Raw genomic sequence first — 17,327 nt, 5'->3', positions numbered from 1 at the left:
ATCTTTTTCAAAGCTGTTTTGGCAATGCTAGGTTTTTTGCATTGTTATATAAATTTTAGAATCAGTTTTCCAATTTCTATGAAAAAGTCTGATGAAATTTTGAGACCACATGAAATGTTATCAATTTCAGAATTAACAATAATTAGTCTCCTGACCCAAAAGCATAGCATATTTCTTCATTTTAAAAGGTTTTCTTTTATTCCACTCATGAATATTATTTTTAGTTTTCAGTGTACAGATTGCTCATATTTTTGACAACTTTAACACTAAATGTTTCATATTTTATGCTACTGTAAATGGTACTAAGTTTATAATTCAAATTATTTATTATTTGTTGTTATATGATTATTTTTTTATATTGGTTTTGAATCCTGAAACTTTGCTAAACTCACTAATTAGCCATAATAGATTCCTTATAATTCCATCAAAAATTCTGCATGGCAGATTATTGTGTCCACATACAAAGACAATTTTACTTTTTCCTTTCCAATCTAATTGGGTGCCCTATAATTTAATTTAATTCAGATACTAACTATTCTTACCTAAGACAGACTCCAGAGCTTAAGGGCTCAGTCCCACAAAGCTACCCCCATTCAGATGCCAATCAGAAGTACTGGGCCCCCAGGTTACTCATACTCTGTTAAAGTTGGTTACACATCGGGGTTTCCATGACCCCATCCTCAAATTGGATAATTTGCTATAATGTCTCACAGAACTCAAGGAAACAGTTTATTTACTATTATTGGTTCATTTTAAAGGATACTATAAATGACACAAATGACCAGCCAGAGGAAGAGGCACATAGGGACAGGCCAAGGTCAGGAAGGGTCCTGAGTGCAGGAATTTCTGTCCCATAGAGTTTGGGGTGCACCACCATCGTGGCACATGGATGCTCGTTCTTCTACTTTTCCTTCTTTCTCTGGCCTGTGGTGTGGAAATGATGACAGTACCTCCAGCTGCCACCCTGGACCATAAGATGAGGATGGAAAACTTACAGTAAGATAATGGGGTAGAAATTTCTGAGCTTGGGAGTCTGATGACATCTTAGATCCACTGTACCAGCCTTTGAATACCTATTTCTGAACTTATTTTGTGTGTGATAGAAATAAACTTCTATCTTGTCTAAGCCAACATTTTATACATTTTTGTCTTTTGAAGGTAATAGTACTGTTCCAAATGGCCCCCAAGCATAGTGCTGCAATGTTGTCTAGTGTTCCTAAGTGCAGGAGGTCCATGAGGTGTTTAACGGAGAAAATAATCTTTGTTCAGGCATGAGTTATAGTGCTGTTGGCCATGAGTTCAATGTTAATGAGCTTACAATATATATTAAGTAAGGTGTATTTAAACTGAGACACACATACAACAATGTTATGTATTGATTGGTTGACCAAAAATATTGTGGCCAGAGGCTCACAGGAACCTATTTCCCTTAGTAACAGTGGTTCAGTATTCACCAATTCAGTGTTTATCATGACTTTATGGAAGAAAACTACCTATATAAAGAGAATTGACTGTATTATTATCCTTGGATGATAAAGCTGAGGTGCAGAGATACAAAGTAATGAGCCTGGGATCACATAGCTAGTAAGTGGTATAGCTGATATTTGAACCCAGGGCAGCCTGGCTCCAGAACCTGTATTCTTCCCCACCACACAATCCTGCCTCTGGTAGGGTGAGAGAACCCTGGGTATCAGACTTCCTTGAAGGTCAAGTTTGAGTGGGAATTACAATGCCCTGGAAAAATACTCCTCCCTAGCCTACTAGGAAATAATGGTATCCTGGGATGTCAAGTCAAACCTGTAGTGTCTCAATGTCTTGGGGAGCAGGGTAGTAGGTCAGAGTTTCTTTGTAATATCAGAGTGTCCTGGGATCATCAGGCTGCTTTGGATGGCTGGTCAGAGTTCCCTTATAGGGTTAGGCTATTTTGAGGCAGCAAGAGTATTGGAATTCAGTGTGTGCTTGTGGACCCAAGTTGACTACATGAATCTTGGGAGGCAGAGCTGTCATGCAGCTCGAGTTTCTCTAGGAGGTCACAGTATACCCTGGGGTAGGGGGAGAGGGGTTGGCATCTTGGATCAGTGTTTCTCGACTTTTATGTTGTTATGACCTGAATGTTTGTGTCTCCTCACCACTTCATATGTTGAGTCCTAACCCCAATGTGATGCAATGATATTTGGAGGTGGGGCCTTTGGGAGGTGATTAGGGTTAAGTGAGATCGTGAGGTTGAGGCCACAAGATTAGAGTAGTGTCTTTATAAGAAGAGAAAAGAGACCAGGACTGAGTTCTCTTTCTGTCTTGTGAAGACACAGAAGGTGGCTGTCTGTAACCCAGGAAAAGTCTCTTAGGAACTGAATCAGCTGGCACGTTAATCATGGACTTCTCAGCCTCCAGAACTGTGAGAAATGGATACCTGTTGTTTTAGCCACCTTGCCTTTGGCATTTTATTATGGCAGCCAGAGCTGATGAAGACAAGTGTACAGTCAGTTCTCTTGGGGATCTTGTTACAGTGAAAATTCTGATTCAGTAGGACTGAAGTGAGGCCTCAAATCTTACATTTCTAACAAGCTCTCATGTGCTGTTTATACTTCTGATCCATGGATCATATTGTAAGCCTCAGGATCCTGGAAGATTACTATGTTTTTCTGTCTTGAGTTGTTCTTTTAAAGAATGTGTGTGAAGGATTAGCATAACATAGGGGATCAGACAGTCCTATGAGTACAGTGTGTTCCAAGGGGATTAGGGTGCCCTCATTGATTCAGTCTATTCTGACATTTCAGAACTTCATGGCGGGGGACAGGGATAATCTCCTAGTTGAGGTTGAATACTCTAGGTTTCAGTGCGTCCTAGAGAACCCTAGAGTCCTAGGATATTGTGTTGTCTTTAAAGGTTCAGGATGTCATATGGATGTCAGAATGTAGTTCCTAGATCTATGTAATCTCAAGAAGCAGAGTACTGCGTGTGTCAGGGTGTCCTGACTGCTCAGCAATGCTGGGTATGTCAGGGTTTCCTTGAAGAATCAGAATGTCGGGATGTCATGGGAATCTCAGTCTTCTGCAGAGTCCTGAGGTCCAGGGAGATAAGGATGCACCTGGAATACAGATGCTCTTGAGGGTAAGTGTTCTCTGATGGTCTGGATGACCTTGGAGGGTCAGGGAGTCCTGGGGTGTTCTGAGTGAATGAGGAGGTGACATTTGGGAGAAGAAAACAGAAAGTACTTGAGAAGTATGGTGTCCGGGAGACTCATCCTATGGTTCAGGTTGTCCTGACGGGGTGTCCAGTGTATTCTGAGAATCAGGATATTTAGGAGGGGCCAGAATGTACTTGTGTTTTTAGTTTTTTATGTTCATGGAAAGAAGTCTGTGGGAATCACCCACGTACTGAGACACAAGGCAGGCCCTACTCCTCATCTCCATTTTCACAAACTCTCCCTCTCCCTCTCCCATCATCATGAGGTTCTGAGGAGGAGTCTCAGGAGGAATGCATTTTCTCTTCCTTCCCCTGCTTGCTCCCAGGAGGGGATTTAACAGGACAAAAGAATTTGGTCCTCCGGGAGTATGAGCTCTTGGTCCCAGTCCCTAGACCCTCCAACAGAGCACCTTCCCTCATCTGGCTTGTGATCCTCCCCTGATGATGGGGGCTCTGGCGACCAGGCAATGATTGGATGGGCTCACAGGGGTGAGGAACAGGTCACTCCTCCAAGGCTCAGGGAAAAAGAGTTAGTGTGGGTTTGCAAGCTGGGAAAGTAGGCATCTGAGAGCAAAAGGAGAGAACGGCATCCCAGAGAGAGAAGGTGCAGGCGGAGAAAAGTGCAGACTATAACAGAGAAACAGGGTGAGGACAATGCAGAATGAGATGATACTCAAGCAAAGGAATGGGGAATTAGAAATTGAAATAAAAGTTAGAAAAAAGGAGATAGAGAAAAAGGTCTATCTGTCTATATCTACACAGGGAGAGAGATTCAGAGAGAGGTATAAACAGGGGGAAAGCAATGAAATACAAGGCATAGAGGGGAACAGAAACAGAGAAAGACTGATCCAGAATCAGGGACATGAGACTGAGCTGTCTTTGGTCTTTGTTGTGAGCCATGGATGCAGAAGGGAAGAGTGAGCAGGGTAAACAAAAGAAGGGGCGAGTTTGCAGCAGTCTCTGGTCCGAGGGCTTTGCAGCCGCTGGGACTTTGACCTCCACGGTGGGTGAGTGAATCTCTGGGGTGGTCCTGAGGAGACAGCAGGTGTGCATGCTCCATGCTCAGGCTCTGTGGGGCGATGGTTCACCACGAGGAAAGTGAAGAGGAGAAATAAAAAACCAGAATCCTATAATGTTAAAAACAAGGGAATCTTAGAACACATGGGACGATACAACTCCTTTGCTTTACAGAGTGGCACACTGAGACCGTGACGGATGAGGAGGCGGCAGAGGCTGAGCTAAAAGCTGTCTCCTCACTCCTGACCTCAGAGTTTGCTCACTGCACTGCTTTCTCCAAGGAAGAGAGTTGGAGGGGCCAGGGCTTTGGATCTGAGGAGAGCAGGGGGCTAAGGTGGACAGTGAGCACGGGGTAGGGACTACCACCTGGGTCCCCATGGGGTTGGGATCCTCACTCCAGATATCTTTTCTCAGTGTGTGCCTCCCAGGTGTTTCCTTTTGCTCCTGTTCTCTATTCCCCAGCTGGCTCTCAGACTAATTAGTGTGGGGGCTTAGTGAGTCTGTAGGGAGAAGAGGCAGGCCTTTCCCATGAGCTCAGGTTCCTGCAGCCTGGTGGCCAGGCCAGGACTGGGATAGGGGAGAAGATGAAATGTATGTGTGAGGAGGGTGTGTCAGAGCAGAAGAGTGAGGAATGTTTCATCTTCCCAGGTGGAGGGAATAGGACAATGGGAACAATATAAAGGTTTAAGTTGCATGTGAACCATGAGAGCAGGGAGCAAGTCATAGGGGTCTTAGACAGAGACCTGGGCAGTTTGTTAGGTTGTCAGAGCGAATAGGAGATCCACAGGGTGAGACCCAGGAAGGTGGTATGTGTGCTGAGAGAGATGAAAGGCTATGGAGGGGCATGCCTTACATGGGGATGAATCTGGGGGAGTGTAATGGGGAGTGGGCACAAGGTGCAGAAGTGAGGCAGAGGGAGCGTGAGTGCCTAGGACAAGTGAGACTGAGGGTTAGACTTCATGTGGAGAGGGCAGCATGGGTTAAGAGAATCAGAAGTGAAGCAGGGCCAAGGCTGAGCTGGATTCAGCTAATTCTGAAAGCTGAAGAATTTCTGGTCAGGGCAGAGTATATGAGCAATACACTGGGTCCTAGTAGAAACTGGGGGTTCCAGCATATGTGGTCTGGGATGGATGGGTGGATCCATGCGGCAACAAATTCTCCTCCACCCTCCTTCTCAGACATGAGCACTCAGCCCTACAGGAACCTCTCTGGTGTAGGAGTGGGGAGACCAAGTCTTTGCTCACAAGGAGAACAAAGGGGTCGCCCACACTCCTGGCGCCGCCAATGCACCACCTTCAGTCCAGCGCACTTGGAACAGCTGGAGTCAGCTTTTGGGAGGAACTGCTACCCTGACATTTGGGCCCGAGAAGGCCTGGCCCAGGACACAGGTCTCAGCGAGGCCAGAATCCAGGTGATGGCCCAGGAACCTCCGCCCACCATCCCCTGAAGAAATGCAGATTCTGTGATTGGGAACTACTGGGGCATAAATTCTCAGGGCACTATAACCCTAACCCAAATGTTCACCAGAACAGAGTCTTACCCAACAGTCAGCATAACCTCATCTACGTCAGGAATTTCACTGGAGTTTAACCTTGGGGCTAACCTAATCTAACTTGAATTTCAATGTCAAACTCCAACCTTAACAGTGATGTGAACTCCAACAGAAATTCAATCCTAACTATTCACACACGTATGTAACCTTGTCCCTAACCATGGTCTTGAAACTCAACCTGATGCTTGCTCAATTCTAACCATAGAGTTACTTAATCTTAAGAATAAACTGTACCCTAAATCTAACCTGGTCTGTAACAATTAAACTCATCCATAGTCTTAGTCTCTAATAACCCTAGAGGAAATTTCCCATTCTCTGTGGAGGTGAAATGCCACTGTGTCATGTTTATCTCTTTCTTTTTACAACTTGACATTTCTTACTCACCCAAAGTTGTAGCAGGGCAAATTTAGATATGGATTGGGGGAATGGTGTGGGTCTTGCTTTGTCACTAGTCCTGGTTCAGCTATGCCTTCTGCAAGAGCTTTACTTCCTCTGGGGATGTGGGGGAGTCTTATGCCCTGTACCAGTCTGTAGCCGCATATGACAATGCCACCTATTTGAGAGAGGGGCTCTAATGTGGCTCTTCTCCCTCCTCCTCAGGTCTGGTTCCAGAACCACAGACCTAAGCAGAGGAAGCAAGAGCGGTCACTGCTCCAGCCACTGGCCCATCTGTCTCCTGCCACCTTCTCCGGTTTCTTGCCTGAGTGCCCTGCTTGCCCCTACTCCTACCCAACACCACCTCCCCCAGCGACCTGCTTCCATCACCCCTACAACCATGCCCTTCCCTCACAGCCTTCCACTGGTGGTTCCTTTGCTCGACCCCACCAATCTGAAGACTGGTACCCCACCCTGCACCCAACCCCTGCTGGTCATCTGCCCTTCCCTCCACCCCCATCCATGCTTCCCCTCATCCTTGAGCCACCAAAGTCCTGGAACTAAATTTAAACAAGTACTGATAAGGTAATTTCCCAGCCTGTGACCCTCATAAAACACAGAAAACTAGGTGGTTTCCTTTCCTTCTAAGGGCGAAGTAGAAATATGGTGAATGACAGCTCAGAGACTGGGAATGTTAAAATGGGAGATCATGATGAAGGCTCACTGAGCTGATTAATTGAGTGAATTTAAGGAGGTGAAACTACTGGAAGATATAGGTAAAAAGCCCCAGTGAAGGTGACTGGTGGAAAAGTGACATTGAGGGAAGCAGTGGTTGCTGCTGGTGGCTGGAAATGGTTGAAGGGGATAGAACTTTTGGGACTTCACTCATTGAGATCACAGTTGAGGACCTTCATCCCCATTGTTTCTAGCTGATTTCAATAAGGCTTTTGATTTAATGTCTACCTATACATCCCTTCCCCATCACCACCATCCGAATCCATCATTAAGTTTTATTCATTCTATCCTGGAAATAGCTCTTGAATTTACTCCTGTCCTTTCTGTTCCAGCAGACACTTTTTTTCTGGCTCCACGTTTTCTAATTAATCCTCCTCCTTGGTTCCCTTAGCTCCAGTCTTTCCCACTTCCAAAAGGCTTTGTAAAGCTGATCATCAAATATTAGCTCTCCAGTGTTTTATAAATAATAAATAAGTAATACCTGATTTGCTAAGCCTGTAACAGTCTTCAGCGTTACCTTCAACATAACTTTTAAGTCACCTGCATGTGGCTTTGTTATTGAGCAAGAGCTCCTGTGACTACAGCACCGAAAGCCAGACTCTGACAGCTGATGTTTGCAATAAAGTAAGGGTTTATTGCAGGGTGCCAAGCAAGGGAGTGGGAGACAAGCCTCAGATCTGCTCCAACTTGGCCTTTGAGTTGGGAGTGTTTTTAAAGAAGAAGAAAAAAGAAGTTGGGATTAACCAGCATCTTGTGACATCTCTTAATCATAGTTGTGGAAGTCAGGATGTTTCCAGTTTACAATTCTCTAGGCACCTGGGGGATCTGTGAGCTCATCCTGCTCTGGAGAAACAACCTGATTTTGTGTGTTAATGATGATATCTACAACAGCAATTTTAGTACATTAATGATGTTATAGACAATAGCAATTTTAGTCATCTTATTCTGTTTGATTAGTGTTCAGTTAGCACAGGATTGAGGTCAGAAGAGGCAAACAAGGGAATAAAGTTTTGAGTAGAGAGACTAATCAGAAACTCACAAAGGGAACTCAATTTTAGAGGGGCTCAGTTTCAGTTTGTGAGAGAGAAGAAACAATTTGATTAAGGGCAAACTTTTCCAAGAGCAAACCGTGAGTCTTGAGGTTCATAAGAGGTCATTCCCAGAAAAGACTCTGCTGTGAAGTGCCTTAGTCTGAGCTCTCCTAACAGAAACATGCTGTGGCCTAGTTGGTTTGCCATTTATATACCATATTGCTTATAATGTACTTATTTTACTCATAATTTACTTATTTATAAGTAGGTCTACCTCACTTATGGGCACATACATAGAAGAATTCTGAGGAAACAAGCCTCTGGGGATTTTATTTGCAGTTTTTTGTATGTATTATATTTTTAAAGTCTGGAATTGAAACCTCTGTGATGCACAATTACATTTCCATGTAATTATCCCCTTGTGCCAGACTGCCTTCCTGAAAGATAACACTGGTGTGCATACCTCCCAAGATGTCAGTGTCAGTTTCAGCACATCCTTATCGACATTGATCATTTTGGACAATTTTTTGACGGAGAGTCATGTCTCCTAGTTGGTTATTTTTTCAGTTTTCATTTAATCTATTGCTAGTGAATGTTAAAAATAGTTTCATGTTTATTGACAATTTACATTTTTTTCTCCTCTGCATTGCTTTTCTGAGTTATTTGTGAATTGATCTAGTCATCTCTTAATAGTGCTTGAGGAACCCCAAGTGAGAAATCTCCCCTTAATTTTACTGCTTCACCATGTTTTCCTCATTATTTGGATCAAAATAATATGCCTTGAATCACTTTAAATTTATTTTAGGTTGTGCGGTAGAATAGTCATCCAATTTCCCCTCAATCAGCTAGCTGGTTTTTCCAATATAATTTATTTAACAGTCTAACTTTGATTTCTAAAAACATTTTTCCACACACTAAGATCTCATATGGGACAGTTGTAGAGTCTTAATTCTTTCCCACCAGTTAGCTTCTCTATTCTGATATCAGTACCATAGTGTCTTAATTACCAAAAATGTAAGGATCTTTAAAATGTTAAATTTTCTTATCCAAATACAAGGTGTGTCTTGTTATTTTTTCCTGATTTCTCTTATGTCCCTCAGGAAACTTCTGGGTATTTTTTTATAAAACAAATCTTAATAAGAGTTTTATAAATTACAAAAGTTATATAGGGTCTTTGTAACAGTCAACCCAAAAGATTTATATACATATAAGACATATATATTATATAGATGAATATATATTATACATGAATATATATTTATACATATTAACCTGGATTAATCACAAAATCCCATGTTAAGCAAATTCACCTCAACGTGAGATAAACAACATTATTAGTGTGTATCTTTCCACAACTTATTGTGCTCATAGAAAAATATATAGACATACACATGTAACAGGGAAGAACAAAATCTGACTCCACATTGGATCTGTTTCTTTTACTTTAACCTTTGCTCTCCATTAATTTTTATTACTATAATCACTTAAAGGCTGATGTCTATAGCTATAGGCATACATAATGGCCTCCCTCGGGGAACCCTGACCCTCTGCCTGAATATTAAACTAAAGTGCCTTTGTTCAGCTCACAAGGAAACACCCTGACCCTGCCCAACTGTGAATGGCTGCAGAAAAGAAGAAATTAACACAGCCCCTCCCTGAGGCTGGCCAAAAATCAGGAGATATTTTGCAAGACTTATGGCCTTTTACTTTACTTCCTCACCTCCTCCCTTTCTCTGTTCTATAAAAAAAAGCTAGCATCCAGACCCTGATAAGATGTTACTCTAGGATATTAGTCTGCCAACTTCTCATCTGCCTGCTTTCCAAATAAAGTTGCCATTCCTTGCCTCAACACCTCATCTCCTGATTTATTTGTCTGTTATGTGGCAAGCAGAGTTAGCTTGGACTCAGTAACACATACACTAATATTTTTTCCTTTTTAAAAACAAAAATGAGATCCTACTGTAAGTGGATATAGATGTAAAAACATCCTTCAACTCGATCACATAGATTTTTATTGTTTTCATTCCATTAAGTGGCAATTTTATGTGCCCTTTAACCATTCTCCTATCATTCGAGATTCACAATTAGATTGATATTTTGTTTTGTTTTACCACCACAAATGCCACTGTAGTTGTTTCATTAAAGGATAATTCTCAAAAAAGGTAAATCCATGACTCTCATAGATATGTAAATTTTATTTAACTCATTTAACTCATAAGGCAACGATAAACATGTCAAAGCCAGTTCAAAGGACAAAGACCAAGCATATTTATAGATGAGGAATAGTGAAATGAATGTGTAAATGGAGCCAAAATTGCCTTCTTTCCTAGTTGAGGAGGGATTTCAATTGACCCTTCAGGGGATGGGATTTATTTACGTATCTATAGACAAGATTTTTTTTGCATTGCCTTCTGTTATCTACAATTTACAGAGTTATAAATTAGCTCAAAGGCCAAGAAAGCCTCAGAGGGCAGAAAGAATCAAAGTCAAATAAACTGGAAAGGTGGGCCCTAAACAGTGCATGGCTTTCCATTGAATCACATTTTCCCCCTATAGTTTCCTCTGGTCCAGGTGCTTTTTACTTCTGTAGGTTAGATGTCCCAAGGTTGGACTGCTGTGTTAAGTGTTATGTCCATTTAAAATTGTAAGAGATACAGCCTGATTAGTTTACCAAAAAGGGTAGCTTAGGAAAATGTCCTGTTTAGTTAAAAAGTTTTTTCTTTAAGCCTAGAAAATACTTCCCCCTAATATTTCTTTAAAGATTTGATTTTTAAAAAATCTAAAATAAATACAGAACCTACTTTTGTATATGCTGAGAATCAAGGGACTGAGTCTCTTCTAGATCAAAAGTAAAATATACCAGCGCTATTCATTAAACTACCTTATTCATTGAATCAAATTGCTACGTTTATCATATATCATAAATTAAATTCGTGTGAGGTTTAAAAATCTATTCTTGGTTCTCTATTCGAGGGTCGGTTCTCCCACTAGCTTTTTAGGATCCCGCAGGCAGCGGCACACACGCGGTGTCCCCCTCAGCCTCATCACACCTGCTGGTGAGCTGGTACATACGAGGTCAAGTTCTCTGTGCCCTTCACTCCAGCCTTCCTAGCCCATCTCGGCCTCCTGTCCCGCTACCTGGCCCGCGGACCCACTGTGGGGGAGGAAGGGGTGCAAGCGAAGGAAGGAAGGCAGAGGGTGTTTCCGCACTACTGGCCCCCTCTTGCTGTCAGCCTGCACGCATCCTGGTGCCTATAGTGCCAGGGACTGAACTGAGGGGCTGAGGCCGGTGAGGTTAGCAAGGCATCTCAGTGTCCCTGCGGGTCTTAGAAAGCCCAAGAGGCAGGGCAAGGCGTACCTCGATTCTTTGTGTTCCCCTGTCCTTCCTTCTCGGGATTAGAGATACCCTTACAGTTCAAACTGGCAGAAGTTTGGAATCTTTGCCCCAATTGGTGTTTAAAAAGAAAAAGAACTGCCTTTGAAGCAGCGACATCCCTTCACTCACCCCCGCCAACCAAAGAGGAAATGCAGCCACGTGAGGGTAAAGAAGTCACAAATTCTTCTTTGCGTGGGGAAATCTAAATCCCTGGTTTTTCAGAAAGATCCATTCTCAGCAGGATCCAAATCCGAGTTCAGAAAGCAAAATGACTTGGAGTCCGAAATGGGTGTGCAGGGCATAAGAGCAGGAGCACTGGGGTGGCATAGCGGGGTGCACTGCTCCAAGCGACTTTGGAAACAATTAGGGTGCTCCTGCAAGCTACTGAAGACCGTGGGGCTGAACCATGGAGTTTCTGGGCGCTCCTAGAAGGCTGAGAGGTGAGGTCCCAGAGACCCTACTGGTCTGGGCTGGGAACGGGCGGGGCATGCTCAACGCAATGAAAACAAACAGGCCTAAGAAAGTGGAGGAGTTAAAACATACAGCTCCTGTGAGAAACCCCCTCCCAGACACCTGGGACTCGAGGCCTGGGCCGCTTCTAGCTCTACCAGCCTCAACTTCCTGGGAGCTCGAGCAACGTGTTTCTAAGTGCTTCAGACACTTCTTGGTCCCGGGGTCTGGCTCCTCTCCAGCCCTCTGGCTGTCTGCCCAATGCAAACGACACCTGGTCCCTTCATAGTCGCAGGACCTGTTCTCTAGGTTCTGAGCTCGTGGCCGTAAGGGTCTTGAGAAGAGTTCCTCTCCACGCATCCAGACCACAGGCTCCTGGCTCCCGAGAGTGGCAGGAGAACACCTGAAGACCCCGGCCGATTGCCTGAATGGCGTCTGCTCCCTCCTATACCAGAGACCTCTTCAGGCGCTGTCTAAACCGTCCACCTGCGCAAACAGCGCCCCCTTCGGCTCATTGACTCCCTCTTTGACTCAGCTGTCTTCGGAGGATGAAACCTGGGAATGTGATGCACACCCAGCAAGAGAGATAAGTGCCATTAAGTCAGGGAATTGTGGTACAGGGGACCTAGGTACTAGACCTAAGCAGGGGAAGGAGCTGGAGCTCCAGGTGGCAAGCACCCTGGACCTTGAAAACTTCTCACCTGGTGGAGACAGGAGCGGCTGGATGAGGACAAGAGAGGGCCTTCAAACTGCTGTGTCCAGAGTAGAGGACCCAGTGTCAGGCTCTAAGACTGTATTGGGTGGTTTTTCCCCTGCAGGGGTTCCTCCCAATCAATCCTCCCGCTATTTTCCAGGTTTTTCCAAATTCTCCTGGAATTAAAATACTCACTCTTTTTCATGCTAGAAACAAAAGCTGAACCCAAAGTCCCAGTAACAAAAGCAGCTCAGAGACTCAGTCTCTTTTGAATTTGGTCAAATAGCTTCAGAGTTCCAGGTTCTTGCTCCAGGTGGTCCTTCCTCCACTCCTTACGACATGCTCCTCAGATTCAACTCCCTCAATACTAGGCATCTGAAAGCCTAGGGGGTCCCTTACAGCTCTCTTAACACCCAGCGAAGAAGCCCAAGATGGAATAAGGTAGGCGTCAGGCCCACAGGGTGACTCATTGAAGGTGTGTGTGTGTATGTGTCTGTGTTAGCATGTGGGTGTGGGTCTTTGGGGGCTGCAGTGTCTGGATAGGCCTAGGAAGCCACATGGCCTAGGACTTTGGAATTCAGGGTGCTCAAAATATTCCCTTATCAATTTGTTTGCTGGACTTCTGGGTCCATCTGAGCCCTGGCATCTCTGAACCAACAAATAGAAGCTGAGGAGCTGGTATAGGGTATCTCAACTAGCAGCTAGAACACCTCTGGGAAATTCTGGCATTTTCTAGAGTGAGATGGCCTCGTATGCACTCAGGGTAAGGAAGCCATGGGCACCTCAGAAACTCAGGCTCGGAGCCTAAGCCTGGTCAGGTGAGGGAGGTGAGGGGGAGCATGGGTAGAGACAGCTTCCTGTCCATCATATAAACTCTGCCATCACAGGGACATGAACCCCACGGTCAAAGAAGTCAGGTCCTCTTGCCCATCTCCAGAGGATAGAATTGACTCCTGACCAAGCTACCTGCCCTAGCAGCAGTGTAGTAGGGCAAACTGCTTAGTCCTCAGGACTTCCAACACCACCTCCCCCTTTGCTGTTATAAACATTTCCACCTTTTTTGTGAGACTTCTCAGTTATCAAAGCTAGAATTCTAATATCCTTATAGAATTCCAAGCAAACATTTATTGGGTACCTTCCTATTGCCAAGTGGGAGTCAAACCCTGGAGATTCATCTCAAATCCAAGAAATTCCTGTCAGACATTGAGACTTACCAAGATAGGAGAGGACATGTGAACCCAGCCTCTGACAGAGGAAGAAATGAAGTGTCTGAAAGGAGATCCCCAACACCCCACTTCAGAGGACTTGGCCTCGCTCTGCTGAGCTCCTCTCTGAGCTCACTTACAGACGTTGTCCCCTCTGTGTGGAGAACAGAGAAAGGGAGGAATGTGAGGGTCATGGCAGCCGCTGCTCAGGACAGGCACACACAGAAGCCCTTGGCCTTGAAACCTAGCCACTCTGGACACAGAATCTCTGAGTATATGCTGGCCACCCAGGAGAGGTATTTCGTTTGTTTACTGATCTCCTGCAGTGGACTCTGAAGATCTAACAGTGGTGCGCTTCCTGACATCTTCCTGGGTAAGCTAGGTGTCTCCAGCAGTGCACGGGCCAGAGAACACTCCTGGCAGCAGAGCCTTCTCCCAGGCCCAGGGTAGGGCTCTGGGCGTGCTCAGAAGTCCCGCCTTTGCAAAGCCTTCAATTCAAGGAGGCTCCCTGGCTGCTTCTTCCTTGGAGGCCATGCAGGGTGTCCAGACACCGTTTTCTGCCCTCCCAGGTCCACATTGGAAGCAAGAGGTCTGAGTGCGAAGGAGGTCCTGTGGCAGAGGGGGGATGGCAGTAGAGAATGTCTCTGGGCTTGTCCAGGGGGGTCTGTGAGGGATGCGACACAACCTTGGCCCAATCAGGAAAAGAGAAAGTAGCTAATGTGATCTATATATATCCCTCCCTTGTTAAACACTCCTAACATCTTTAACCAAACCAAACCAAAACAAAACAAAAAAGCTACTTCAGCAATTCCTCCTCCCCACAGGAATTCAGTGTGTGAAAAATGCAAATTTCTCTCGAATGCCACTGTAAGCCCAAGAGACACTCCCTTCCCTAACCAGATGCTGCAGGTGCCTGAACATCATCCCTAAGGACCAAATACCAACAGACAGGAATTGATCCCCAAGAGTATCCTGAAGAGGTGGCTGCTGCTTCTGGAAGTTGGCAGGGTGTATGTTTAAAGTTAATAATTGTCATAATATAATAACAGCCTTAGTGGCTCAAACTTGCTGTTATTCTTACTTGCAGAAGAGATAAAGCAGTAGCATTGACTGCAGGATGCTGGCAGAGTCCCAGGCCCAGCACCATGGTCAGGTGTGGGGACAAGTCTTGCTTCCAGGATCTGGGATCTGTTCACAGGAAAGAAGTGGCCAGAGCCAAGACTGAGAGAGGGCATGGGGGCCTGGAGGTGAGCTCAGGAGCGGCAGAGGGGGCTGGGGAGGATGGACTTAAAGGTGCAGCCATCCCCACTATCTGTGCCCAGAAATGCTTGGTGCTGCCTGCACAAACTCCCACTAATTACAGTTGTGGGAATTAATTTTTATCACCCTCAAACTTGAGACACTCAACTTGCCTGGGGTAATGGATGAAAATTGGTGCTTGAGCTTCAGATTGACAGGGCAGGATCCCAGTGGGTTCAGCCAGAGTAGAGGTTTGGTTTTATCATACTCAGGTGGACAGTGTTTTAACTTTTTTTTTTAAGAGGAGGTGGTAGATACATTCAGGTCCAGCAGTTACTCTGAAGAGGAGAGGGGTGGAAGTACTGGCGTCCCCCTTTCACCACAGAGGCAAAGCACAGAAGCAAGGGAAGTGGGAGGAGCATAGGTCCAGGAGCTGGGGCATTGAGTGTCTTGATTTTGAAGGGACCTGTGAAAGATGGATTTTCTTCCTTAGGGCTAAAAGCAAACCCCGAGTTCTCCCTTGTTGTTTTGTTTTGTTTTAGACTCTTCAAATCCCACCTCTTCTTCTGGAGCTTGTACACTCCTTCAGGGCACGTTGTCCTGGGCACGCTGTCTGCTGCATTTTCCAGACCGCAGAACCCGCCCCATTCCCGCAAGTAGCAGACCCAGCAGGGCCTAGTCCCAGGCCCAGGAAACTTGAATCTTAAACTCCTGCCTGTCCTTAGAGTTGAAGTCAGAGGTCTTCCAGGCACATTCATCCATCTGGACCCTTGGCCCTCAGACCTGGTAGAGATGGTTCTCTCTCCCTTCCTGCATCTCCATTCTTTTCTAAAATTGCCCTTCTCCCTCCTTTTTCCCAGGCTCACTCTGCTCTCTTCTTTATCTCCCCTACATTTATCCTTTAACCTTGGGTGAACTTGGTTCAGTCCTGCTTTAATAACCACAGCACCTGGACCAGGCAGGAGTGTGGGGCGGCTGCAAATGGTCTTTGCCTCCCTTGCTTCCTCCCTCCCATTACCTGTCTCTCCCTAGTGTGGGGGACTGAGACAATTCCTACCCCGACCTTCCTTGAGTACAGGATGTGTTGGGAAGTAGGCAGTGGTGACATGAAAAGAGAAAAAAATAATCATTTGGGAGAGATCAGGTCTAGGGCATCTGGTCCAGCAGGGAGAGGAGGGCAGTGCCCATATTTCCTGTCTGTACAGTTCTGGGAATGTCCCCACTGGGATTGGTAATGTGGACTTGGCCCAAGTCAGGTCACCTCCTCCTATTCCTGGAGGCAGCTGCCTTTGGGTGAAGAGTTTATTTCCTGTGCTCAGATCTCAGAAACTTTTCCTTGCTTCTGGATCTGGGGAGGGGAAGAGGGAGGGACTGCCGGCCATCTGAGTTATGTCTACTCCATAATTTGCCTGGGTGTGGTGGGTCATATGAAGGGGACCCAGGCACCCACCTCACCTTTCCCCCCTCCCTCCCAGCTGGCTACCCTTCTTGGAAGCTATGAGGGTTGGTCACTGCTTGGCATCCTCAGTATTCATCATCACTCCAAGAAAACTTAAAGTAAGTGATTCAGGCTGAAAGACTACAATATATGTCAGAAATTTGGATCTACACAAAGAAATGAAAATCGTTGGAAATAGAATAAATAAAGACAAAGAGAAATCTTTTTTCTTTTTTTTGGCTGTACACGGGACTCTCACTCTTGTGGCCTCAACCATTGTGGAGCACAGGCTCCAGACACACAGGCTCAGCGGCCATGGCTCACGGGCCAATCTGCTCTGTGGCATGTGGTATCTTCCCGGACCGGGGCACGAACCCGCATCCCCTGCATTGGCAGGCAGAATCTCAACCACTGCACCACCAGGGAAGCCATAAGTGATATCTTTTCATTCCTTACTTTTATCACTCTAAATGCTAACTGCTTAAACAAAAGTTGTATGTATTGTGAATTTATAGCATATTTAAAAGTGACATGTATGACAACAACGGCAAAAGGATGGAAGGGAAGAATTGGGAATATACATATATAAGATTGTTACATTACAGGGGAAGTATAAAGTAAGAGGTTTAAATAATAAGTCAATAGAGGAGGTGAAGAGAAATCATAAAATTAAATCCATAAAGGAAAGAGAAGAGGGGAAAAAGAAGACTAATTGAAAAAGTAGAAAACATGCAGTAAGAAGATAGATTTAAGCCCAACGATATGAATAATCACTTAAATGTGAATGGCCTAAATAATCTCTGTTAATAGATTTGGAAAAAAAAGCAAGATCGAAGTAAGATCTATAAGGTCTCTAAGAAACATACTTTAAATAAAAAGACATAGGTTAAAACAATAGTTATAAAGGAGAGTGGGGTAATTTTGTTCACGAGGCTACAGTTGGCAATGTTTGAAGACATTTTTGGTTTTCAAAACGAGGAGGTGCTACTCACATCTAGTGGGTAGATGCCAGGGACACTGCTAAATATC

General features: G+C 44.9%; 1 protein-coding gene across 1 annotated transcript; it reads left to right on the top strand.

The window, feature by feature from the left end:
• Nucleotides 1-4,084: 4,084 nt before the first annotated feature.
• On the top strand, nt 4,085-6,694 carry LOC308615390 (homeobox protein prophet of Pit-1-like; the record flags this gene model as incomplete). Its single annotated transcript, XM_081230784.1, has 3 exons — nt 4,085-4,193; nt 5,382-5,614; nt 6,356-6,694. 3 exons carry the CDS (start codon nt 4,085-4,087, stop codon nt 6,692-6,694), a joined length of 681 nt encoding a protein of 226 aa, XP_081086910.1.
• Between the last annotated feature and the right edge of the window lie 10,633 nt (nt 6,695-17,327).

The sequence above is a fragment of the Mesoplodon bidens genome (assembly GCF_964165515.1).
Source record: "Mesoplodon bidens genome assembly, chromosome: 4".
NCBI lineage: Eukaryota > Metazoa > Chordata > Mammalia > Artiodactyla > Ziphiidae > Mesoplodon > Mesoplodon bidens.
The sequence above is the reverse complement of the archived record's forward strand: the minus strand, read 5'-3'. Positions and strand labels throughout refer to the sequence as shown.